Below are 26,112 nucleotides of genomic sequence, written 5' to 3'. Positions count from 1 at the left end.
CAAAGAAACCACAGATTGAAAAAGCACAGAGGTGTGAATTACTTTCTGAGGCACAGAAATTACCTTGGTCATTGGTAAGGAAACTTACATTACCTAATTTGTGCCAACCAGAGAATTTGGGCTAATCTACCGCCTTTCGTAAGCACTAAATCTGTAGAAAATACAGTAAGTGCAGTTGCTCATGTCATTCATATATTACCTCAAGCTTTATAATAGGTTTTGATTCAGTTGTTAACAGAAATTAACTCAGCCCAGAACATGCCTAGGATTTGACATTTGAGAGGCTACAGCTTCCTATAATGTATATACAGTCATTAATTTGACCAGGGGCTTGAAAAAATATTTTCTATAGGCAATAGGAATAGGCAATATCTCGAGTAATAGTAATTCGAAGAATGTGTAAAAGTCCATGAAGTGTCCTGCACTGCCATCTTTACTGATTAGGTCAGTGGTGCATTTTTAATAGATTAATTACACCATGACATGGCACCAGGAAAGTATATTTTTAATATATATTACTTTATGTTATTATTTAACCATATTTGCTGTAACTCATAGGCAGAAGGAACATAGGGCTACATTTCACTACCCACTGTGGAAACACAGAGAATATCTGTCCACAGATGTTCACTGGTGTGGTTTGTAGGGAGGAATATTATTTTTTCCTGTGTCAGCTTAAACAATCTGAAAAAAACAGCAAGTTCCCAAGGCCCATGGGTAGACAACAAACACAAATAAAAAATGAGAAACTACATGCAATGTTTGAATAGGCAAAGTGGAGAGAGAGGACTTTCTCATTAATGTTAAAATATTGTTGCAAAAGTATGGCTCATAGTCATCGCCTTCCATGGAAAAGCATTATCATAATACCTGCTCTGTCCCAGTTAAAACTTCTTGTGGTTGTTAGCTGTCCAGAGAAAAAAAGAGAGTGTATGCCTGTGCACCCAGTTTTATGTTTTCATTAAGAAATGAACAAGTGAGGTACAAATTCTCATTTGGCAATCACGGAGAAAAATAGGGTGCAGATGTAATGTGGCAAGATGGACCCTCTGAGAAAGGTTTATTTCAGATTCTCCTCCGTGAAGTTCATTCATTCAGAATTTATTTCTTGTGGTGTTTGTACGATTGTTAGGAAAGGGAGTATCCAAAGTGAATGGTAAAGATGCGATCAGTTCAAAGCAGCTATGGTTGACCTTGCCTCATTACAATGTTGTCAGGTTTTCATAGAACATTTTGTAATTGCTGCTTTTATCCATAGCTTAAGGTGCATTTCATTTTACAAGTTTCGTAAACACTAATGCTTGTATGTAATATTACACTGTGTTATGTGCATGAGGTAAAATGATCTCTATTTTGTTGAGCTTAAAATAGAAAGTTCACAGACTGAGTTGAAACTAGAAGGACCTGAGATGGTACCAAGGATTAAAAAGAAGGCTGTGCATTTGAATTAACAGGAGGTATCGGGAAGTAACTGTGTGCATAGGACAAATCACTGTGGGGAAGGTGATGATGCCCTACAAGTTCAAAGCCTAACTTACCCTTTTATGTGAGACCTTAGAGATTTCTGGCTTCCAGCCCTGTACATAAACTAGGCTTATAAGATCAACTCCTTATGATTACGGATGTTTTTAAACTACAAAGAGTAATGGGGGCTAAACAGATAAAAAGGAAATGCTGAGCCACTGATTATTAGAGTTGCAAATTGGTAGGACTAGTGACAATGCAATGAAGAAACGGTTGTGAAAACCTCTTTCCATAAGTTGAATTCAGAATGAGATGGGAAGAGTTTGCATCTAAGAAAGTTTAAAATAATAAATACGTAACTAAAAAATCTTTTTTAGAATAGAAACAGAAAAAAACTATTATGAAGAAACTGAGAAACAGAGAAAAGTGTAACACCTAGATTTACACAAACTTTATTTCTCTTTCCGTAGTAGACAGTTCTGGATTTAGATTATAGTCATTATACTTCAAAATTATTATGTTGTGAATTTAAAGAAAATACTGTTACTTTACAAACTTGTCAAGATTTTGTTCTTCAAATTTATTGTTATCCAACTCCTGGATACATGGTGAGATGACTCACACAACTGAGAGTGCTGGAATGGACAGCTATGATGTAGTTGCCATCACAGAAACATGGTGGGGTGCTTCTCATGACTGGAGTGCTGCAATGGATGGCTATAAGCTCTTCCGAAGGGATAGGTAAGGAAGGAGAGGTGGTGAGGTGGCTCTGTATGTTAGGAAGTGTTTTGATTGCATAGAAAACAATGATTGTGAAGACCAAGTAGAGTGCTTATGGGTAAGGGTGAGGGGGAAGGCCAATGAGACAGATATCTTGCTGGGAGTCTGTTACAGACCACCCAGCCAGGACAAAGAGACAGATGAGACATTCTATAAGCGACTGGCAGAAGTCTCGCATTCGCTGGCCCTTGTTCTTGTGGGGGACATCAATCTACCGGACATCTGTTGGAAGTATAACAAGGCAGAGAGGAAACAGAGTAGGAGGTTCCTGGAGTGTGTGGAGGATAACTTCCTGACACAGCTCGTAAGTGAGCCTACCAGGGGAGGTGCCTTGCTGGACCTGCTGTTTACAAACAGAGAAGGACTGGTGAGAGATGTGGTGGTTGGAGGCCGTCTTGGGCTTAGCGACCACAACGTGATAGAATTCTCCATTGTGAGCGAAGTAAGGAGACGGGTCAGCAAAACTGCTACCATGGACTTCCAGAGGGCAGACTTTGGCCTGTTCAGGTCACTGGATGAGAGAGTCCCTTGGGAGACAGTCCTGAAGGACAAAGGGGTCCAGGAAGGCTGGACAGTCTTCAAGAAGGAAATCTTAAAGGTGCAGGAGCTGGTGGTCCCCATGTGCCATAAGAAGAGCTGGCGGGGAAGGCGACCGGCCTGGCTGAACAGGGAGATTTTGCTGGGACTCAGGGAAAAGAAGAGAGTTTATCACCTCTGGAAGAAGGGGCAGGCAACTCACGAAGAGTACAAGGATCTCGTTAAGTCAAGCAGAGACAAAATTAGAACGGCAAAAGCCCAGCTAGAGCTCAGTCTGGCCATAGTTGCAAAAGATAATAGAAAATGCTTCTACAAATACATTAACAAAAAGAGAGGCAAGGAGAATCTCCATCCCTTACTGAATATGGCGGGGAACATTGTCTCCAAGGACGAGGACAAGGTTGAGGTACTTAATGCCTTCTTTGCCTCAGTCTTTAATAGCCAGTCCAGGTATCCACAGGGTATTCAGCCCCCTGAGCTGGAAGATGGGGATGGAGAGCACAATAACCCACCCATAATCCAGGAGGAAGCAGTTAAGGACATGTTAAACCCCCTGGACACTCACAAGTCTATGGGGCCGGACGGGATCCACCCAAGAGTACTGAGGGAGCTGGTGGAGGAGCTTGCCAAGCCACTCTCCATCATTTATCAGCAGTCCTGGTTAACAGGGGAGGTCCCAGATGACTGGAGGCTTGCCAATGTGATGCCTGTCTACAAGAAAGGCTGGAAGGAGGATCCTGGGAACTACAGGCCTGTCAACATGACCTCCATACTGGGGAAGATCATGGAGTGGTTCGTCTTGAGAGTGCTCACAGGGCATCTGCAGGACAACCAAGGGATCAGGCCCAGCCAGCATGGGATCATGAAAGGCAGGTCCTGCTTGACCAACCTGATCTCCTTCTATGACCAGGTGACCCGCCTAGTGGATGAGGGAAAGGCTGTGGATGTTGCCTACCTGGACTTTAGTAAAGCCTTTGACAGCGTCTCCCACAGCATTCTCCTGGAGAAACTGGTGGCTTGTGGCTTGGACAGGTTTACTCTTCGCTGCGTGCGGAACTGGCTGGATGGCTGAGCCCAGAGAGCCGTGGTGAACGGCGTTAAATCCGGCTGGCGGCCAGTCACAAGCGGTGTTCCGCAGAGGGCTCGGTTCTGGGGCCGGTCTTGTTCAATATCTTTATTGATGATCTGGATGAGGGGATCGAGTGCTCCCTCAGTTTGCAGATGACACCAAGTTGGGTGGGAGTGTTGATCTGCTGGAGGATAGGAGTGCTCTGCAGAGGGATCTGGACAGGCTGGATCGATGGGCCAAGGTCAACTGTATGAGGTTTAATAAGGCCAAGTGCCGGGTCCTGCACTTTGGCCACAACAACCCCATGCAACGCTACAGGCTTGGGGAGGAGTGGCTGGAGAGCTGCCCAGCGGAAAGGGACCTGGGGGTGCTGGTTGACAGCCGGCTGAATATGAGCCAGCAGTGTGCCCAGGTGGCCAAGAAGGCCAACATCATCCTGGCCTGTATCAGAACTAGTGTGGCCAGCAGGAGTAGGGAAGTGATTGTGCCCCTGTACTCGGCACTGGTGAGGCCTCAGCTTGAATCCTGTGTTCAGTTTTGGGCCCCTCACTACAAGAAGGATGTTGAGGTGCTGGAGCGTGTCCAGAGAAGGGCAACGAAGCTGGTGAGGGGTCTGGAGCACAAGTCTTCTGAGGAGCGGCTGAGGGAACTGGGGTTGTTCAGTGTGGAGAAGAGGAGGCTGAGGGGAGACCTTATCGCTCTCTACAACTACCTGAAAGGGGGTTGTGGCGATGAGGGTGTTGGTCTCTTTTCCCAAGTAACCAGCGATAGGATGAGAGGAAATGGCCTCAAGTTGTGCGAGGGGATGTTTAGATTGGATATTAGGAAAAATTTCTTCACCGAGAGGCTGGTCAAGCATTGGAAGAGGCTGCCCAGGGAGGTGGTGGAGTCGCCATGTCTGGAAGTGTTCAAAAAACGTGTGGATGTGGTGCTTCAGGACATGGTTTAGGGATCATGGTGGCGCTGAATTAATCGTTGGACTTGTTCTTGAAGGTCCTTTCCAACCTTAAAGATTCTGTGTGATTCTGTGAAGGGATGGCTATAAACTCTTCAGAAGGGGTAGGCAAAGAAGGAGAGGCAGTGGGGTAGTCCTGTATGTTAGGGAGTGTTTTGACTGTCTAGTACTTGACGATGGTGATGAAGTGGTTGAGTGTTTATGGGTAAGAATCAGGTGAAACCCAGCAAGGCAGGTATCATGGTAGGGGTCTGTTATAGACCACTCAGCCAGGATGAAGAGACAGATGAAATAGTCTATAAGCAGCTGGGAGAAGTCTTACAATCACTAGTCCTTGTTCTCATGGGGGTCTTCAACTTCCCAGATGTTGGCTGGAAATACAATACAGTGGAGAGGAAACAGTCTAGGTGGTTCCCGGAATGTGTGGAAAACTTCCTGACACAGCTGGTGAGTGAGCCAACTAGGGAAGATGCCCCACCAGACCTATTGTTTGCAAACAGAGAAGGACTTGTGAGTAATGTGATAGTTGGAAGCTGTCTTAGGAATAGAGATCATGAAATGATAGACTTTTTGATTCTCAGAGAAGTAAGAAGCGTCAGCAGACCTGCCACCTTGGACTTCTGGAAGGCAGACTTTGGCCTCTTCAGGACACTGTTTGACAGAGTGCCTTGGGAGGCAGTCCTGAAGGGTAAAGGAGCCCAAGAAACCTGGAGATTCTTCAAGAAGGGAATCTGAAAGGCACAGGAGCAGACTGTCCCCATGTGACAAAAGACAAGCCAGCGGGGAAGAAGACCAGCCTGGCTGAACAGAGAGCTTTGGCTGGAGCTCAGGAAAAAAAAGGAGAGTTTATGACCTTTTGAAGAATGAAGCCCCCATAATCCAACGAGAAATGTTTAGCAACCTGCTGCACCACTTAGACACACACATCTAACTGTTTGAGTCACCATCCCTGCAGGTATTTAAAAGACATGTAGATGTGGCACTTAGGGACATGGTTTAGTGATAGACTTGGCAATGTTAGGCTTACGGTTGGACTTCATGATCTTAAAGGTCTTTTCCAACCAAAATGATTCTATGATTCCTCATGATCAGTGTAGCTAATTACAGTTGCTCTGCGAGGAGACTTTGAAAGCTTGGAAATTGTTAAATTACATAGTTCTGCAACCTATAAATTCATCTAACATTGAAATAATGAATGTTTTTGTGCTAAAAGATTGTTTTAAAATTCTAACAAATGAGTAGTAGAGTACTATGCATTTTTAATGAAAACAGTACAACAAGCAATATGGTGCACACCGATGTTCACTGTTACTGCTTTGCATATGGTGCTCACAAGTCCTTCTGCAAGTAGTACATATATTTAAACAAATGCTCTTTAGTGCTCTAGGGACTGCTGGGAGCAATTGGAAAGTTTCTGTCATAAGGAATTATGAGAGATTTTCAAAAGACAAACAGAAGTCAGGCAGCATATGATTTCAGGGAGAGGTGGAGATCTGGCTTCTACCTTACACTGTTGAAAACGTTCACATACTTCCCTGCCCATGTTCCATAAAGTGCTAATTTTTTATTATCAAAATCATAGCTTTTCAACTTTTAAAAATTTTTTTTCATTTTATGTTTACAAATAAAATATTTATTTTTATGTTATTTATATTATATATAATATATATTGCTATTTTGCAGCAGATGATAACATCTATTTACTATTTTTTCCTGATTCCACACAAAGAAAGAGAAAAATGTATATTTAACTGAAAAGACTGAGGAGATTGGGGAAAGGAGCAGTGTGAGAGCAAATTACAGCTCTTGTGATGGACCCAGCCTGACAGACCATTATTTCTCTTCCTAGATGTGGCCAGGGAATGGATTGTTGCCCACATAAATTGTTCTCACCAGCCATTGCTTGCTGTACATTTTCCTGAGGGATCTTTAACCCATTAAGTGTTATATATCCAGAAGTACTTGATACCACAATTGTGTATCCTCTTGTGTGACAGAAATGGTCATAATTGTCACATTACAGGACAAGGCTTTTTTTACATCATATTAGTTAATGGCTGTGTATCCTTCATGTGACAGGGAATCACCTGCATGTTCACCGAGTGGAAAATGGAGGTTAAAGAGGCTTTATAAAAGATTCCAGAAGAGTCTTCATGATCCTGAAAAGCTAGATAGTACTGTGTTAGATATTTGAATGAGTAATTTTAAAATAAATTTTAACAATCCTAAATTCCTGAAAATAATGGTACCAATATTCTGCCAATAAGCAAGAGCTCTTCCTTCTTCATAATTTCCATAAACGAAATTCTGTCCTTCCTAAGTCATAACTAACTCAAGCACAAATCCAGTGAACTTTCTAAGGTTTAGGTATTGTTTCAGGAGTGGATTCTTGTTCAAGGAAACTCATATGCATATGTTTAATGATAACATTGAGCAGATGCTCATTGTTGAGTGACTGGGATGGATCAAGCATCTATTTAATTAAATTTCTTAGTTGGGTCCTATAAATGAATTTTTGTTTGAGCTGAACCATTTTGTACCCAACGGTCTTTTTCTTATATGCTGGCAACAGGCAAGCGAGGTGCTGGAACATTTTTGTCACTCCTCCTTTTTGAAGTGGAATTGGAAACTTCCTACTCCAATACTTTTAACCTGGGTCAAAGTATTTGGAAGTATCATTTAAATGTGAGCTCCTATTTAGTCCCTGCTAGAACCAGTATAACTCTGAGTGTAAGCCTGCCTCAAGGAAAATTTAAAGCAAAAGCTTTTTTCCATGAGTGCACTCAACCAATCTGGAAATATTTTCCCTAGGAGGTTTCAAAACCAATTTGGTTTATAAATGAATTAGACTTGGTTTAAAGAGAGCCTGTCAGTGGTTGTTTATATAAAAAGATGCAGTTTAGAAAGTGCTTTCAGTGAAAGGAAAGGATATTTAAAATGAATCACCAGAGCTTGCAGAATAATAATTCCTGATAGAGGAAAAAAGGATTCAAAACAGTGAATCTAACAAAAGCACTCAGATCTAGAGAAGACACCGTAACTGAGGAAATCTGGGTGAAAGTACTAAAGCAGCAGGAAATCTGAATTGATTTTTTGGAGGTGTATAATACAGGGAAAGATTGACAGACATATACTAGAAAAACACCTGCTGCGCACAAGGAAGAAATGCCTCCTTTAAATACTGTCCTTTGATTTTTTTAAGGTTATTGGTGAGATAAGGTTATCCTTCTGTCTGCAATGAGTTTCTGTGGATTTGTCTAAAAAAAATTTCGAAGGAGGATCCTAATCACCTTTACATTATCCTGGTATTTTCTAGAAAGACATTTAATGAGTCTTTAAGTGTAATTCAATGTAAAGTTTAAACTGTTAGAGTATGATGCTCCTTTCAGCTTCCAGTAATTTAAAACAAAATGGCACTAGGGATAAATAATAGTAACAACTTTAAAAGAAACTGAATTACATCTACTGTTTATTAACTGTAGAAGCTCGGGAAGCTTTTCCCTCCGACTTCCATAGCTTTATCCCAGACAATATAGTGAGAGCACTAAAAGAACTTGTGTCGTTAAATATTGAACCCCATGTGACACGTAGTTTTTCACATTCTCAGCTTAGCACTGTCATGATTAAAGGCTGTTGAGGGCGCTTACTTTCCGGGAAGCCCTCTCATGCACGACTACACAAATGGCATGTACAGTGCTCTCAGTTGGAATCACAGAGCATAGCGTCCCCACCATAGAGATGGAAAAAGCACAGGCTTATAGAAAATTATACTAAGCTTTGGAGAACCACAGCACTAAGTACAAATTATGTCTAGACACATTGTACAGAGGGATTGTAATCTTTTCTTTTATAAGCATAATTAGTTTAAAAGTCAAAAAATGTGGTTAAATACAGCTGTGACTGTATTATTAATGTGTTGCAATCCAGTTTCCTCTCCGTAGTGCAATATTTAAAAAAAAATAAGTTATCAAAGCCTGTGTTGGCATCCTAAAGGTGTGAATCTTATACAAAACTCTGATTTTGCTAAATTAGGTCACAGATGTAGTACTGATTCAAGGAGAAGAATTTGTGGTATTGAATTACCAATATCATGTCATACCATGCAAATGCTTCTTCATGATTTTCTTTCCAATCTAATGTCTAGACCAAAGAGCAAAGGAACATTTTAACACGGGAAATGGTAATGAAAAATGTGTCCCTTACCATTTCAGAGGAGGATTATAAGACTGTTGGAGAACAGTTCCTCTTCCCTACAGTTTTTTCTTCATATCTTGTAAGCCTGGTGACATGAGGTGATAGTGCTCTAGTAGTATTGTTCTTGTCTCTTACACTTCTTTTCTACACTATTTCTGTACTTCTCCCATTTTCTGTCACTGGTTGTGACATTCTTCCTTCATATGACTCTGGACAGTTAGGTTTTTTTCTCTATTGACTTCTGGAGTTCATCAGTACCCCAGTTTAAAATCTGGAGCCTCTTTTGATACATAGTATACGCCACAGCTGCCTGATTTTCTTTTGATGGCGTATAAATCTGCATCTATATTAGCAGATAATGTAGTTCAATAGGAGTAGATCTACAGGGCAAATTGATTAGTGCTGAGGATACAGCATCCCCGTTATTCACGTTTCTGGGAGCTTTACTCACACTAGACTTGGTCTGGCCCTATGGACTGAATGCCCATTAGCAGCTGAAGTACCTGGGGTGTGAGACAATCTTCTGGTGCAGGTTCATCTGAAAGAAATTGAGTATTCTTGAGACCACCTCACAGCGTGAACCAAGGCGTTTCAACTGGGCACAGCAGGGAGGTTTGCTTCAAAACCACACTCTGGATCTGAACTCAAACACTAATATGGACATATAATACATTTCAGCAAAACATTCCAAACTTGTTTATAATTTTGCAGCCCCAAAATTCTGATATTTTCCTTGGTTTTTTTCACACATTATTCACTTTCTTCAGCTCATATTTGTACTTATCCAATGACTTTTTCCTGAAGCCATTCACAGATGTACCAGATAGGAAAAAGATATTACCTTTCTGATTTGCTGTCCTCTTTCATTTGCTTCTTGCATTTATAAAGGATAACAGGGTATCATGAAATTGTGAAGTCCACTGGGGAGATGTCCCTGGTCATCCAAACATTTATGTATTTCTTGCAGCTGAGATTAATTCAGCACAACATGGGAGACCTTGTCCTCTTTTTAACCAAGTACAGTGACAGACTCTTTTGAGAGAGAATAGTAAGTCATTTGGGACTTTGTATTTCAGTATACTAATTCTTGTTAACTGGCTGTGATATTTTTTCTGTGTGGTTAGCTGTTACATTTTCAAGCTTTGTATTATTTCGTAGAATGCTTTAAAAACTGTTTTCTTTGCCTCATTGGGAATCACTCTTCTTTGTTATTAGGATGTTATGGCATCAATAGTGAAATGTTAGAACATTGCTCATTTTGATAACAATAAACTCCTCACAATTCATTATGAAACCTGCTATTTTTAATCTTCTCCACAGTAGCAAAAGTAAGACTATAAAAAGAAATGGCCAATGTTGACATACAGCTCAATAGAAGAATGTATCAAAATTGCATTTTTAGAAGTGAGGACTAAAGTCTCTGTATTTTGGCTGTCAGCAGCAATGATCTGTCTTCTCTTCTATAAACAAACAAACACATGTGATAACTAGTTTTAAAGATCATCACCATCAGCTGTAGATTTCCAGGAAGAATTCAATCTATTATAGCTTTTTTAATTAGCTGAACTGTGCAATGCTGATATTAAAACCATTGAAAGCAGGCTTCTCGATGCTGCACAAAGGAAAGCAATCTAGTATCTCATTTACATTCCTTTCTCGGTGTCTGCAGCAGAGCTATAAATAGAATAGGCTACACACAGAAATTTATTATTGCAGCTGATAGCAGTTTTCTTTTGCAAAGGTGTCTGGAGGCGTTATTCATGAGATTCATTCTGGTAGACTCTCCAGCTGAGATTCTCGCTCCCCAGAACTGTGGGTGGTCAGTTTAGAAATACACTAATCAACTGCAGTGCACAAAGACTGTCACAAGACTTACGTATTTCCCTCTTTTAAAAAAATACAGGAGTTGTCTCAGATCCAGATTATTTTCTCTAACCTGATTGCATGCATATTATAAGCAGTGAACAGATTTTCAGAAATCACACGTATTTGACATTTTATCACTGAACATCCTAATGATTATGCTATTATCTGGAAAAACTTAATGGCTGTGGTTTGATACAGCTCACATCATGTCTTCTGCATTCACACCCACGGGCACATGTGACCTTATCAAGTGTGAGACAGACAGACATGTTTCTGTTCAATACCAAGGATGTGTAGTAATCACATGAACTGACCTATCTTGCTGTCATCTAATTTCAGTCATAAAACAAGGGGAAATTAAAATAAAACCTTTAATGAAAATATATTTATAATAAGTGATAGATGGGAATGTCTTACACTTTCCCACATGATTTTGGTTTTCATACGATATCTGCTGTTGTGCTATCTTTGTATACTAAAAAAAAGATAATTCATGCAAACAGAATATGCACATTTCTAAATATTTATTTTTATCACCGCTCAAGACTGCTTACAAATTATTTTTTCCCTTGCCTATTCTAATACTTTTTCTATGACTGAGAACATAAGATATATGAAAGTAGAGATACTACCCGTGTATTCTGGTTCAATTTCAATATAATCACTACTGTAAGTATTCATATTTCAGTTTTTCTTTACATCCTACTGTGTGGTCACAAGCTATATGTAATACCTGAATGTATTGCAAAGTAAATTGCAAAGTAAACTAGTAACTTTACATTTTTTGTTTTCACTTTCTTTCCTTTTTTCAGACATAACAGAAGAGCTGTTTTTCTGTAGCAGTTATTTCAACTATGTTATGAAAACAGCAGCACAAATAACTAGTGAGACATTAGAAAAGTCACATATTTTACCATGAAAGGAATGATAAATTAAAATATAAAATTAAACCCAAAAGAACCTGTCAACTCAAGTCACCCATAAAGCATTCTGGCATCTCTAATGCCAGGTACACAAGCAAAAAAAAACCAGTTTTGAGAGTAAAAACAAAAAAATATATTACAACCATAAGTCAAATGTCACTGATTTTCAGTGAGTGTAAAACCCATCCTGTTTTTCTAAGTGTGTTTTGATATTTATACATATTTTCTTGTTTTTCATTTAAATTCTTCAGTGATGCAGAAAATTGGTTTTGTGAATGCCCTAAACTCTACTCTGGAAAACTCTGCCAGTTTGCTACTTGTGATGAAAATCCATGTGGAAATGGTGCTACATGTTTTCCAAAGTCCAGGCGAGATGCTGTTTGCCTTTGTCCATATGGAAGATCTGGCATCCTCTGCAGTGATGGTAAGAACCATATTCTTTATGCATCAGTCATAGTTTCTGTCATTCATAGAAGCTGTGGTAAGAAACAAGTCAAATGCTTTGAAGGCAAAACACTGGAAGTGACCACCTCCTCACCTACAAACACAGCACGAAATCCAGTCACTAGCAAAGAATGCCTGAGCTGAGCACCCTCCTCGCATGTTGTTTCATAAAAGTGTCGGTTAAAGGGAGGCAGAAGGATCAAAGAAGCTGAGAGTAGACAAGCTAGGAAATACCAAGTAGTATCTGATGGTTTAGTAAGTTACCTGGAGAAAATCTGAGAGAGAGATTTGACTGAGAGCTCTTTTGGAGAAATTAATTCCTCCTGTAGTTTGACTTTTTCCTCTACTTAGGGAAGCATTACTTTGTACATATTGTAAATAAAAGGAGTGTGTAAACAATACTTTCTGGATTGTAAAAATACCACCAGGTGCTAAAATTTTACTAATTTCTCACATCAAAAAGAGGAATAAATTAAAATTTACTAAGTATTTTGCTATGAAACAGGAGACAGGATGAAGAGAAATTAATAAAGCTAAGTAAATAGGTCATTTTGACTAATATTACCAAGTGAAGGGCTTTTATTCCTCAAGCATTGATTATAATGACTGTTCTAAGTCACAAATTCCTGTGTGTGAACATCCAAGGTATTCATTTCCCTAACACTCAATGTAGCAAGAAGTAATGATTGAAAAACCTGCATGCAGAAAATAATCACTGTTTCTGAGCTGATTCAGCAGTGCATATGAAATGTCTTTTAAAATAAATATTAAGCAATATTCAGGTCGGATCAAAGTCTGCCTTGTCTTTTTCTTCATATCATATGCATCTTTACTTATTTAAAATTTTAATATCCAAAATTTTCAGTAGATGAATATTTATGTTTTATCCATGTTTTCATCTAACCCTGGTAATTACAGAATCACTAGGTTGGAAAGGACCTTTAAGATCATCAAGTCCAACCATTAATCCAGCACCACCATGTCCTCTAAACCATGTCCTGAAGCGCCACATCCACACGTTTTTTGAACACTTCCAGGGATGGCGACTCCACCACCTCCCTGGGCAGCCTGTTCCAATGCCTGACCACCCTCTCAGTGAAGAAATTTTTCCTAATATCCAATCTAAACCTCCCCTGGCGCAGCTTGAGGCCATTTCCCCTGGTCCTATCGCTGGTTACTTGGGAGAAGAGACCAACACCCTCGTCGCCACAACCCCCTTTCAGGTAGTTGTGGAGAGCGATAAGGTCTCCCCTCAGCCTCCTCTTCTCCAGACTAAACAACCCCAGTTCCCTCAGCCGCTCCTCATAAGACTTGTGCTCCAGACCCCTCACCAGCTTCGCTGCCCTTCTCTGGACACGCTCCAGCACCTCAACATCCTTCTTGTAGTGAGGGGCCCAAAACTGAACACAGGATTCAAGGTGCGGCCTCACCAGTGCCGAGTACAGGGGCACAATCACTTCCCTACTCCTGCTGGCCACACTATTCCTGATACAGGCCAGGACGCTGTTGGCCGCCTTGGCCACCTGGGCACACTGCTGGCTCATATTCAGCCGGCTGTCAACCAGCACCCCCAGGTCCCTTTCTGCCGGGCTGCTCTCCAGCCACTCCTCCCCAAGCCTGTAGCGTTGCATGGGGTTGTTGTGGCCAAAGTGCAGGACCCTGCACTTGGTCTTATTAAACCTCATACAGTTGGCCTCTGCCCATCGATCCAGCCTGTCCAGATCCCTCTGCAGAGCCCTCCTACCCTCCAGCAGATCAACACTCCCACTCAACTTGGTGTCATCTGCAAACTTACTGAGGGAGCACTCAATTCCCTCATCCAGATCATCAATAAAGATATTGAATAAGACCGGCCCCAGAACCGAGCCCTGGGGAACACCGCTTGTGACTGGCCGCCAGCCGGATTTAACGCCGTTCACCACAACTCTCTGGGCTCAGCCATCCAGCCAGTTCCTCACCCAGCGAAGAGTAAACCTGTCTAAGCCACGAGCCGCCAGTTTCTGCAGGAGAATGCTGTGGGAGACGCTGTCAAAGGCTTTACTAAAGTCCAGGTAGACAACGTCCACAGCCTTTCCCTCATCCACTAGGCGGGTCACCTGGTCATAGAAGGAGATCAGGTTGGTCAAGCAGGACCTGCCTTTCATGATCCCATGCTGGCTGGGCCTGATCCCTTGGTTGTCCTGCAGATGCCCTGTGAGCACTCTCAAGACCAACCGCTCCATAATCTTCCCCGGTACAGAGGTCAGGCTGACAGGCCTGTAGTTCCCAGGATCCTCCTTCCGGCCTTTCTTGTAGACGGGCGTCTACAAGATAGCCAATAGAAAATACGTAGACAAGTGTATGAAGCATGTATGATACTTCCTTGGTAATCTTTCTTAACTTGCAGTAGCACCAAGACACTGGGGTTTTATTTGCTGGGATTGGTATCAGGGTTAGCCCTTGATAGATTTCTTTTCTTCCATGCGTTTCTCTAATTTGTCATTGAGTCCATGTAAACTTGATATACAACATCCTGTGGCAAAGAGTTCCAGAGCTTAAGTACATAGCTTGCACAGAAGTACTTCCATTTGTTTGCTTAACTGCTTCAGTTGCTAATGACATTAATGCCTCAAGCTTCTGTGTTAGAACAGATGTTTCAGAGTTGTTCCCTGTTTTATGAATGTTTCCCTGTTGACCTTCTCCATGTCTCTCCTGATTTTATATACATATATATCCTTATAACCCTCCCCAAATTATTTCTAAATAGTCCAAGTCGATCCATTCATTTCTGGGACACCAGCCATGCTATATCTTTCGCCATCCAGGCTGCCTTTCTTTGTTTCTTCTCAGTTCCACTGCATCCTTTTTAAAATGAGGGTCCAGAGCTGATCACAATATTCAAGGTGTGATAATGTCACTGCTTTATACAGTGGTGTTTGTTTGACATTTTTCTGTTTTGCTCTCTGTCCTTTTCTTAACCATTTCTTCCATTCTATTTCCTTCTATGAGTTCACTTACGTTTTCATGGAATTGCTTATTAAAACTCCTAACACCTCTTTCTTTGAATGCTGATGGTGAGCTCATACCATTCTGTATCTAAGGCCAGGACTGTTTCTGTAATCTACCTCAATTTACATCTGTCAGCACTAAGTATCATCTAACACTTTTTCCCTGTAGTCGTTCAACGAAGCTCTTCCGCAGCTCTTCATAGTTAGCTGTCTCTAAATTGAGAGTCTGAGTAAAAATGGAGAGATTCTAAATTGAGAGAAAGTATACAAATTCATTAGTTTGATTAGACTACAGAGCTGAAGGCTTTGAAAGAACAGAAAGAATGACATTTGATTGAATGTAAAACTGTCAGAAGCATCACTGTAAGCAAGCAAAAAGGGGAAGAACAGCCAGCTTCATAAGACAGAGTATAACTCCAGGTTCAACAAGCCCACAGCATAAAAAAAAATATTGAAATATGAAATACTATTTTGTTTAATTGTGTCTTAAGAGTTTAGACGGAATAGCAACAAACTGAACGCAGACAGAAGTCTTGTTAACCTGGACTTTGCACTGAAACTTAAAATGAGCTGCAAAAGGCCTTTTTATCATATATGCTAAAACTGAACCAAGGGGGAAGAAACAGAGCCACAATGCAGTGAAGGCTGGGTGCAGTCTTAGGGATAGCCCTGGCAGCATCAAAGCCATATGTTTGGTGAGGTATCTGAAGATAGATTGCCTAATTACCATGGTAGAACAATGTAAGTTATATTAGAAACTGAAGACAGATTTAATTGTTTACTATAACAAAATGAGTGGATGAGATAATAAATTTATTAGAAAGAAATGGTCCATAAAATTTGAAGTCTAGGTGCACACATTCCTAATGAATCATCTCCCATTTAAGATATGCAATAATATTGTCTCTACTGTTAAGATTAGTAGCCAAGGGCATGCTACTTTGCATCTGAAACACTAAAGAAAACCTTGTTTCTCCTAAATGCTTATCAAATAATAGTTGCTCTTCATCAACAAGAAATGTGCAAGATGTTACAGTGATTATTTGATAAAATGAGTATAGCAAATGTACCAAATAGAACTACAGATTTCTGCCAGCATTGCTGCTCCTACCAATAGAGATTATTTACAAAAGACAAAGTTAGCATGAAGATGTAGACAGAGCCACAAATGAGCCCATTGCTATGGGTCTTGCCCATGTCAGAGCTCCAATTGCCATCTCTTAAGAGTTGGAAGTCACACTAACAACACCAGTCTCTACAAGTATGTAAGAAAAAGTGATAAAGAAACTACAAACCAAAACCAGAACACTTGGTACGACAAGTTAAAAACGCATCATTTCATGGGGTTCCTGCCTGCTCCTCTGACTCGATGCTCCTCTGGGATTGTGGAGGTGGACCTGTGGTGGGTTGATGGCTCCTGGGATAGGGCTAGGAGTAGCTGGGGCAGGGTATTAACTGAGTTCCCCCACCTGCCATTGTCGCTCTGTGCTGCTTTGTGGGTGTGCAGGTGAGCATTTATCACCTAACCACTTACATTAAATGCCCTCGTGATTTTAAACTTGGGGAGTGGAGTTGTGTGAAACAAGAATTTAGTGACTTACTAAAATAGAAAACAGGAAATATTTAGCAATGCACATCATCAATACGCAACAATACGGAACAGAGACTATGTCTACATGGGCAGCTTGACTCAATCTCCCAAGCGACTTTTAGATTGTATGTTAAAGTGATCTGTATCATTTAAACTGAGTCCAGTTATTGAGCTCTGGCTTTTCAGTAGTTTCGTGTGAAAGCAGCCAACATTCAAGCCCTAGTCTAATACATTTCCTTTCACAGTTAATTTAGTAAAAGGTTGCTTGCATTGTGTTTCTTGCACATTGTAAATCTCCTCCAGTATTTAGGATCACACTGGTGAATGAAAGTGTTTATAAATAGCACCATTTTTGACCAAATGAAGACACATTCTCCAACAGTGCTATCAACATCTTTTTTCTGTAAAATGCTTTTTAAAATACTTCCTGTATATTTGATTTTTCTACTTTTAAATGCTGGTCAGGAGGACATAACAATATCACATTATGGAAGCAAGTGAGGATTAGGTTAGCACTAGAACTGCCTGTCATCCGGGGAGGTTTGCCATTTCATCAGATCTAAGACTGAAAATCTTGGTGCTTGCTCAATCCAAAGAGAAAGCTTGAACTCAGTTAGAGAGATCTCTATAGGACCATACTTCAACTCTTTTAAAATGAAGGAGAATTCTAATTATAATGATTTGAATATAAATGTAGCCAAATGACTGTTGTTAACATGAAACAAGTCAGACAGTTTTAATGAGCTTAAACTATTAAAAATACTATTGTTTTATCTCACCAAAATAAGCAGAGTTTAGGACACTCTTCTTGTACCTCAGTCTGTAATCAGACTTTTTTTCTTTTTTCTGTTTTTTTTAACACTTCCATCTAAGTGCAGACTGGGGGCATTTCCTGACTGGTATAGGAAACGGGTATGGTCTGTAAAATATAAGGCCAGTGTGTTTGAGATATATGAGTGTAAGGTATTTTGATATACAATGCAGAAATTTTAAGAGGAAATATCAAGGTATTGTACTGCAGAGTTGTGATGGCCTCATAAATGTGAGTGGAGCAGAAATGGTTCATTCACCAGGAATGCAAATGAATACCTGGACTTCTAAGCTGTCGATGTTGTTGATTATATGTTACACAAGAAACTGGGTCCTTCTGGGAAACTGTTGGTTATAATATGAAGCATTTTGTTAAGCCAGGAATCAAGATCAAGCTCTTTGTAAGCATAAAAGTAAGTTTAAAATGAGAAGGTTTTCAAAGGAATGTGCACTGCTAAGATGAGTAATTGTGTCAATTGCAGTGTTTTAGACCAAATTTCATTGTTTTCATTTCACGGTGTGTTTCACATATGTACATATGTGACAATGTAAAATGGAGTCCTGACTGTGACATTGTATTTCATAAACACACACTGAAAAGGGCCATCCACAGCATTCATTCACAGCAATCTGCAAGTATGTTCCTTGAAACATTTCTGAGCAACATTTATGGTAATGCTTCACGGTCCGAAGGATTCCAGCAGGCTTTCTGTAGGATGTATTCACCCCCTGTATGAAATTCATTTCAAAGTGCTGAAGTGGGAATTGTCACTTTCTCCAAGCTCTGTAGAGTGAAAATCAGCCTGCAAGCGAATTGCTTCTGTGCAGCTGTGTTTGACACACGAGGTCACCTTCAGAGGTGTTTGGGTCTGCAGACTAAATCATGCAGTTCGGTGACACCAGATGCCCAAAGAGAATTTCCTCAGACAAAAAAAACAGCGTCGTAAGGTTTCTGGTCAGTGGTAAGGCACTCTGGGGAATGCTGATCAGGGTTGTTCTTCTTCTGGTTCAAGAGAATTTATTTTCTGGGTCATTTGCTTTTAGCTAGGCCTCCAATGGGAGGAATGTTGTAAAAATTGTACAAAACACACATAGGTACACACACTTACACACACACTGTCACTGCTGTATTACTAGTTTTTCAGATTCGTATTTTGATCCTTGAGCAGTGAAATCACTTTTATTATTGCAAGTCTCAGCTTCCAATCAGAAGTACAAGTTACTAGTCCATACGATTACAGAAATAAGCTAAGCTAATAGGGCTTAGCTTAGTCATGGGCTCCATGACTACTGATACCACAAGACAAATAAATGGAATACCTAAGTATTTACTGGGGGTGGGGAGGGGAAGGCATACACCTGAATTACCCATTATATGGATCACCAACCCCTCATACATTAGTTTTCCTGACATCAAAAGTCTTCTACAGCCTTGAACTCTCAGCTGGCACTGCACCACCCTGCAGCTCCAGCACCCCTTATCCTTTCCTCCTCTGCAATTCCCAGAGTTCCCAGTGAGGAAAGCTGATTGCCTATTGAAGAAAACAGCTTTAATGTAGAACTAGCAAAACATGTGAACTAACGCCAGTTTAGCTCCCTCACCTTGCCTCTCCTTCCCAAATGATGCTACATATACCACATGTCCGTACAGCAGGCCTTCCATCTCATTTCCATGACTGGTCCCTGGGCAGCTCCCAGTCCTCTTCACCCCTCTGAATCTTTCCAGGCACAAAGGACAGGGGAATTGCCGCAGCAAGTTCTTCTCCCTTCACCTGTTGGCCTGCAGTCCCTGATCTAATACCTTCTAATGTCCTGCAATGCACAGAGAGAAGTTCCTAACAGAACTTAGTGCCAGGGGTCGGCATGCAAATCAGTATTTAAAATTGGTGGTTGTAAATATATAGGAATTTATATAAATGCATTTGTAATTTGCTTCATATAGCTTTGTTAAGTGAGCTACTTCCTCCAGGAGCATGTGTTGTAGTTCGAACATCTAATCTTCTTGCTGCTTCATTAGAAGCATGATGAGTTAGAGGAGGAATAGACCAGATGCTTTTAAAATATTTTTTCTAAACTCAACTAAGAAAACATTTTGCAGTCTGTTCATCAGTATTTCTGTGCTCAAGAGCAAGTTTTGGTTTATTAAGAGCTATACTGCAAATGTGTAAGAGAAACAGTGACAGTGCACAATTTCATGATGACAAAGGGCGTTTTTCTGAAGAGTTTTGTACAACTTGGAAGAGTGGAAAATACAATGCTTGGCAGCAATTTCCATTCCTTTTTCAATATTATCTTTGCAAATACGTGAGCTGGAATTTAGAACTGAATACTACTCATCCCGCAGTGGTTGCTGATCCTTGAGCCAGACACGGAGCTGATAACTGTTCACAGCTAGTCAATGATAATGTAAAGAAGTGGGTTATCTGATTGCAATTCTGTGGCCTGAAGTCCTCATTTCTTTTTATTCCATTCATCTGTCTTGGTTTTTGCAATGTATTGTAAAGCTGTAGTCCAAGATGTATTGGCAGTGAAAACTGAAAGAAACATTAATTTAAAATCATAACAGAAAATTCAAAGACAATTAAACCATTATTCTCTTTCCTCTTTGTCACTTTATTCTCTCCTCTTTATTAAGATTTTTTAAAAAAATTTAATTGATTTTTTTTTACCTCCCACATCTCTGTTCTTTCCCACTTCAGACTGTACACTGCAAGAGCAAGAGTGGAAATCAGCTTGGACGATGTCTAGGCAGGAAAAGGGAATAACTTAATGTGGTTACCTGTGCCCTTTGCTATTTCAGCGAGCCCCAAACATTTCATAAATAACATTTTGAAGGACTCTGTTTCAAGGAAAAGAGGGCTGTAAGATTATACAATTTTCTGCACAGTCTTGGCTCCATAGCTTTATAATGAAAAGAAAGATAATAAAAGGAAAAGATGGAATTATCTTGCTTGACACAATTTTACCAGTCACTGTATTTTTCACACGGTTTTGTTTTTTTTAATTTTTCAGTTAAAAATATGCAACAGTATGGCAAACTATGTTTAAAATGAAACTAATGAAGGTCATTGCATGAAAGATCTCTCAAAGACTGAATGTTTTACATTGGTGCACATTTACTGATTAACTTTTCTATGTGATCGGATAAAGACCTCTTGATAGTGTAGAGAAGAAACATGATTAAAAATGTGATATAAAATCTGTAAGTGGCAGTCCAGAAACAGATAAAATATGGAATAGCTGTCAAGCTAGATATATTGAATTAGCCAGAAATATAAGCTTTTGACTCAAGATTAATTAACATGCCTAAATACATTATACTCTCCAGAGACCAGCATAGGGAGGACTATTTACAAACACTTACCACATGTAACTGCCTGCTAAGGGTAGGGTAGTTAATTAGATACTGCATCTGACTTTTACTAGGTGTGAGAAACTGCTTCAACTCTGTGGAGAAAACTGTGAAGTAGTAAACCAAAATAGTGTATAAAGATTTTCACAGAACATGCCTGTGGGGCTCCTGTTGCCTTATACAGTATTTCTCCATTTGGTGACCACATGCCTTACATAGATATAGCTCCATACAGTGGTCACACACCGTTTCAGGTAGCATCCAAGCACCATGCAAACACGTGGGGGGACCCACATGGAGGGGAGCAGGGGTGGGGTATGATGTCTGGTTAACAAGTGTGGGTAATCAACCATAAAAAAGGACAGTCCAGTCAGGGAATCTGAAATGCCCCAAACTCGCAGTGGGTCCAAGTTGCTCATCTGGAGAAGGCAACATGCCCTGCTTCCTGCTGGCCTCCCTGATAGCCACTGTTACGTAAATCTCTGTGTGCCCAGATAGTAAGTTTAGCCCATTATTAGTGATTTGCTGTTGTTTTGACTTGAGTAATTGTAATACTGATTCGTATTTATTACTGTGCTGTTATTCTGAGATAGATTGTTTATCCCAAAATCTGTTGGCTGGTGGTGTCTGTTACCCCATCTGGAACCTATAGCACAGCAGGGATGTCTTAAGCCTCTACAACGCTGGATATGTTATTGAATGTACTTCATGGCCCCAGAAAAATGCACAGTTAAAACTGGATGAAAAGACCATAAAGAGCTGAGCTGAGATGCTCAAGTAGTCAAAGATGGACATTGTTTATGAAAATTGCTCCTTGTCAGATGTTTTAGAAGGGGCAGTGCTCAGACACACTGAGATAAGAAACTAAAAGGTGAATTTGTAAAGAATGTTTAGTGACTGTGCTTTAACCTGGAGTTCAGAGATCTATACTCAACTCTTCAATCCACTCCAGACTCTGTGTGCAATTTTGTGCAAACAATCTAGTTTCTGAGTGCCCTATGGTTCCCATTCTTTAAAATAAAAAAAAAAGTGTTTCCTTTATTTCACAGAGAATGAGTTCAGAATTTCTAAATCATTTAGCTTTTATGGCAACGATGACCAGAGACTACAAACATGCAGAATGGGAAGTAGTTGCAGGATACAGAGAAGGTAGGCTTCATCACACCTAGCTTTAGAAGTCTATAATATTTTACTCTTACAACCCAATGCTACTTTTCAATGTGGTGGGGTGAAATAAGCATCTTAGAATACTGTTCACCTGACCTGTATAAGGTAGATGTTTTATATGAAAGACACTGCATCTTAAAAATGCTTAATTTTTCCACTAAGTGCAACCTTAGGTGGTCAGCTGTTACATAGACATCTATATCATGGATGCCCTCATTTGGTCAGATGACTGCCACCCACAGTGTATATGTGCAGATTGCTTCTAACAAGTGGGAGGCTTAGGACCTCGATAGGTCTTCTTCCTAAGGTAAACTAATAGAGGATAAAATAAAAATAGGTAAGCAGTGCTGTGAAATGAAAAAAGCCTAACAATGATTAAACACCAATGTGAAATAAAATGTTTTTTATTGCAATATAGCAAAAATTTATTATATATCAGATTTTTTTTGCGAGAGTGCAGGAGGTATGATTATATGTAAGCTTTCCCCGTATGGAGATCTTGAAACTAAGGTGCAATTCTTTTACTGTAGGTAAAATTGCAGTATAGGTAAAGGTCCAAACCAGAATATTTACCATCTTTTGCATTGAAGATCGAGCTTCCATCTTCTTGCCTTCATGTAGATGTTTGTTCAGGGTGATTCGTGGCACTTCAGGACATGGTTTAGTGGACATGGTGGTGTTGGGCTGATAGTTGGACGATGATCTTAGAGGTCTTTTCCAACCTTAATGATTCTGTGATTCCATGTTGAAGTTTATGGGTGTAGGCCATTCATTCAGTGTGCTCTCAGCAACAGCTGTCATGCCCTCAGGAACTCTTAAGTAACATCACATTGATGTTCTCTGATATACCTTCTTCAGGACTTTGCACAATATTCTTCAGCGTCACTTCTGTCTAAGGTGGTTCGAACTTGGGCTATCGCTGAGGTGTCCATTAGACTCTAAACTGGTATCTCTAAGAAGCATTTTAAGCCTGCTTGGTAGTGTCAAGATTTTGACATCTCACAGTTGACCAAATATAGCATACATGACCTGTCTGCAGACTCTGAATATTATTGTCTATATTTACATTTTCAATAAAACTGCTTATCTTTCTGTACCATTCTCTGTTAATTTATTGCTATAAAACTTCATCATCAATTTGGTCTGGTAATTTTTCTCTCAAGCCTGTTTTGTTAGACTTTATGCTAAAAACAGGAGGAAGAAATAGGCAAAATCACAATCACAAGACAGAATGGCCAACCTTTTCAGTACTGTGGGGAGCCCAGGCCATATGTAGTATCACAGGCCATATGTAAATGGTGATACTAGTCTCTAGAGTCAAACGACAGCAACTTTCTATGACAGCAAACTTACCAAACTAAATTTTGGATAACACGCTTAATTTACTAAGGCCGGTTCCCACTTCTGCCTTCTTGAAAGACCTAGCCACATGCCCCTCATTTTAGTTAAAGTTATTTAACGGTAAATAATCTTTTTTAATAACCTTAAATAGGAGCAGTTCTGTTATCAGCACAGTTTTGTCATGACTCCAACAAAACCTCCACCCAGTAAATCTATCACTTTTTTACATAAGGAAACGCACAGAGAAAAGCTGAGTCTTGTCTCAGCCCTGAATTTGCTGCGCCCCAGCTCATGGGCCAAAACTATTCTTGCTTAAATGAGATATAGTTTTAGTTGTAAGTATGAATTGAATTCCTTGAGCCTTTTGTTCTAAGATGCATCAAAACTGCAAGGAAATTGAAACTGGTGTGTAGTAATAATCTAAGAATATGGATATATAACAATTTGCTGCATGTTGTGCAGAACCTGGTCAGTGGGAGTAGTATCCTCCCGCTGTCCAGGTCGTACTGTTGCAGATCACTTTGCAGGGCATTCCTTTGTCAGTGTTCAAATACATCTTTATAGGGAATGCTGAATGGAGCAAGTAGAAAGGCAAGAAAATAACTTCCCAGTTAGAAAGCTCCAAGAAAACAGCTGAGACAGTGGCATACTTCATCCTGGGAATAAAATGTTTTACCCTGCTGGGAATAAATTGTCAGGAATAGACTCTTCAGTGATTTCTGTCAGCAAAACAAATTACCTGTCTCTGTGGAGGTACGTGATAGAATTTGCCTTTCCCATTATAAAGGGAAGCAGAAAAAGACAACAAATGCAAAGGCCTCCTTTATTTTAAAATCTTCCTGTCTCTTAATTATTTTGTGTTTTATTAAATAAATAGAAAGAAACAAACAAAGGAAAAAGAAGAAACAGAGGAAGAATGCTACATATTAAAGATGTTGCCTGTCTGTCATAGCTTCCTGAGAAGCAAAAAATACAGAATTTGAGCCTCCCTTATGCATGTTCAGGTAATCTGAGGGAATACTAGTGGACTGCAGCCAGCACAAATGTGTTTTTCCTCCAGTGCAGCACATGACTCACAAAGGTCTGAGATTTCAGGTTACGTTCAGTCAGACTAGGTTGAGAATAAACTCATTGCTAGTTTTCTTCTAATTAGGACAAAACCACCGTTTCATATGAAATTTCCTGGCTCCCATTTAAGATGACAAAACAAGGCATAATGTGCCACATGTGTGAAGTAGTGCTTAATAAATGGGACGGTACACTCTGTATTGCTGCAGGCTCCAAGTCTGTGCTAGAAAAGGTTTGTCAGAGCCTACGTCTGCACCTTTCGCCAGATGCAGATACTAAGGCAATGTCTGCCACTTCAGTGCCAACATGGCAGGTTTCCCAAATTGCAAATTTAGAAACAGATGCACCAGACTAGAGATGGTCATATAATTTCCACAATTATGTATGATTGTTTTTCCCCACACTGTAAGTATTTAGGGCCAGATGCTTAAAGGTACTTAGGCTCACTGAGATTTACTTAGGGAAGATTATAATTCCCCACTTGCACTTCCCAATCTGGTTTGTACATGGTGCATTCCTTCCTCCCCCAGTCCCTCCTGCTGCCTTCATCAGTAAAGCCACATTTGGTGCTCAGGTTGGTTGGAGACAACTGCTCAAATCTTTTACATCTAGCCCCACACCCAGCCTTTCAGGGTTAAGCTTTACTCAGCTATTCTTCCTCTCTGTTTTTCACTAAACTGTGCTATCAATACGAGCATCATGTTACCTCTGCTCTGAGCATCGACTACAGGAGTTGACTACAGCAGCCTGGCTACTCTGCTCCAGCAGGCAGTCCCTGGGGCTGTGTGGGTGCTTAGCACCAGTGCCCTGTAGACTGTTTACCAGTACAGATATGTGTATAGACTTGATTTTATTTGCTTTTTATTTGCTTTTTGAATCCCACAGTTTTTCTCAGCATAAGTTATAAAATTCTGTGCCACAAAACCAGCAGGTGTTTGAATGAACTTGTAGCCTTCATAGCTTTGGAGGAAGCAGGAATATGTAGTTGACAAAGGTATTTTAGAAAAAGCTACATGCTTTGCTTGGTCAGTGCCCAACATAAAGGAAATTTTCATTAAAATGAACCTAAATGACAGTTACAAAAAAGGTTAGATAATTTATTAGTACTGTAAATTACACATTTTTGAATACTCAATTCCTGAATATTCGGACAGTTCAAATGATGGAACAAATAATGTAAACAATATAATTCATCTAGGCCTTATTCACTGTGCTGCGAATTCATCCTTTATTCTTTTATGATGTTTCTTTTTATTACTTCTCTATCTGTGAAGAATTATTAATCCCTAACCTCTTCAGCACATCCTTTTACACACTTTCATTCAGATGTGTGTCTGAGATGGCATTTCTTTTAACAGGAGAATTTCTTTGCATGTGTTCTTTTGTCTGAGTTTTGAGTAAATACTGCAGTGTAGTTCTATTTGTAGCAATGCTATCTAGAATCCAGGAGATGGCAGTAGTTGCCAACGTTGTAAAAGAAGCCTATTTACAAACGCTGAGAAATAAAGGCATTACACTCAGAGGAAAGCCAAACTATATCTGCATGTGTGTAAAATATTACAAC

The 26,112-nt window shown here is 40.0% G+C and overlaps 1 protein-coding gene across 1 annotated transcript in view; it reads left to right on the top strand.

Annotated features, from left to right (window-relative positions):
- EYS (eyes shut homolog) overlaps window positions 1-26,112 on the top strand; it is a gene marked incomplete at both ends in the record, with an annotated part of 830,586 nt that overhangs the window by 755,195 nt on the left and 49,279 nt on the right. The window contains one exon of the mRNA XM_081998016.1: window positions 12,040-12,212. Within this exon, the coding sequence (XP_081854142.1) occupies window positions 12,040-12,212 (173 nt within the window). The remainder of the gene's footprint in view (window positions 1-12,039; window positions 12,213-26,112) is intronic.

The sequence above is a fragment of the Phaethon aethereus genome, assembly GCF_964289735.1.
Source record: "Phaethon aethereus genome assembly, chromosome: 3".
NCBI lineage: Eukaryota > Metazoa > Chordata > Aves > Phaethontiformes > Phaethontidae > Phaethon > Phaethon aethereus.
This window is presented reverse-complemented; position numbering and strand designations above follow the sequence as displayed.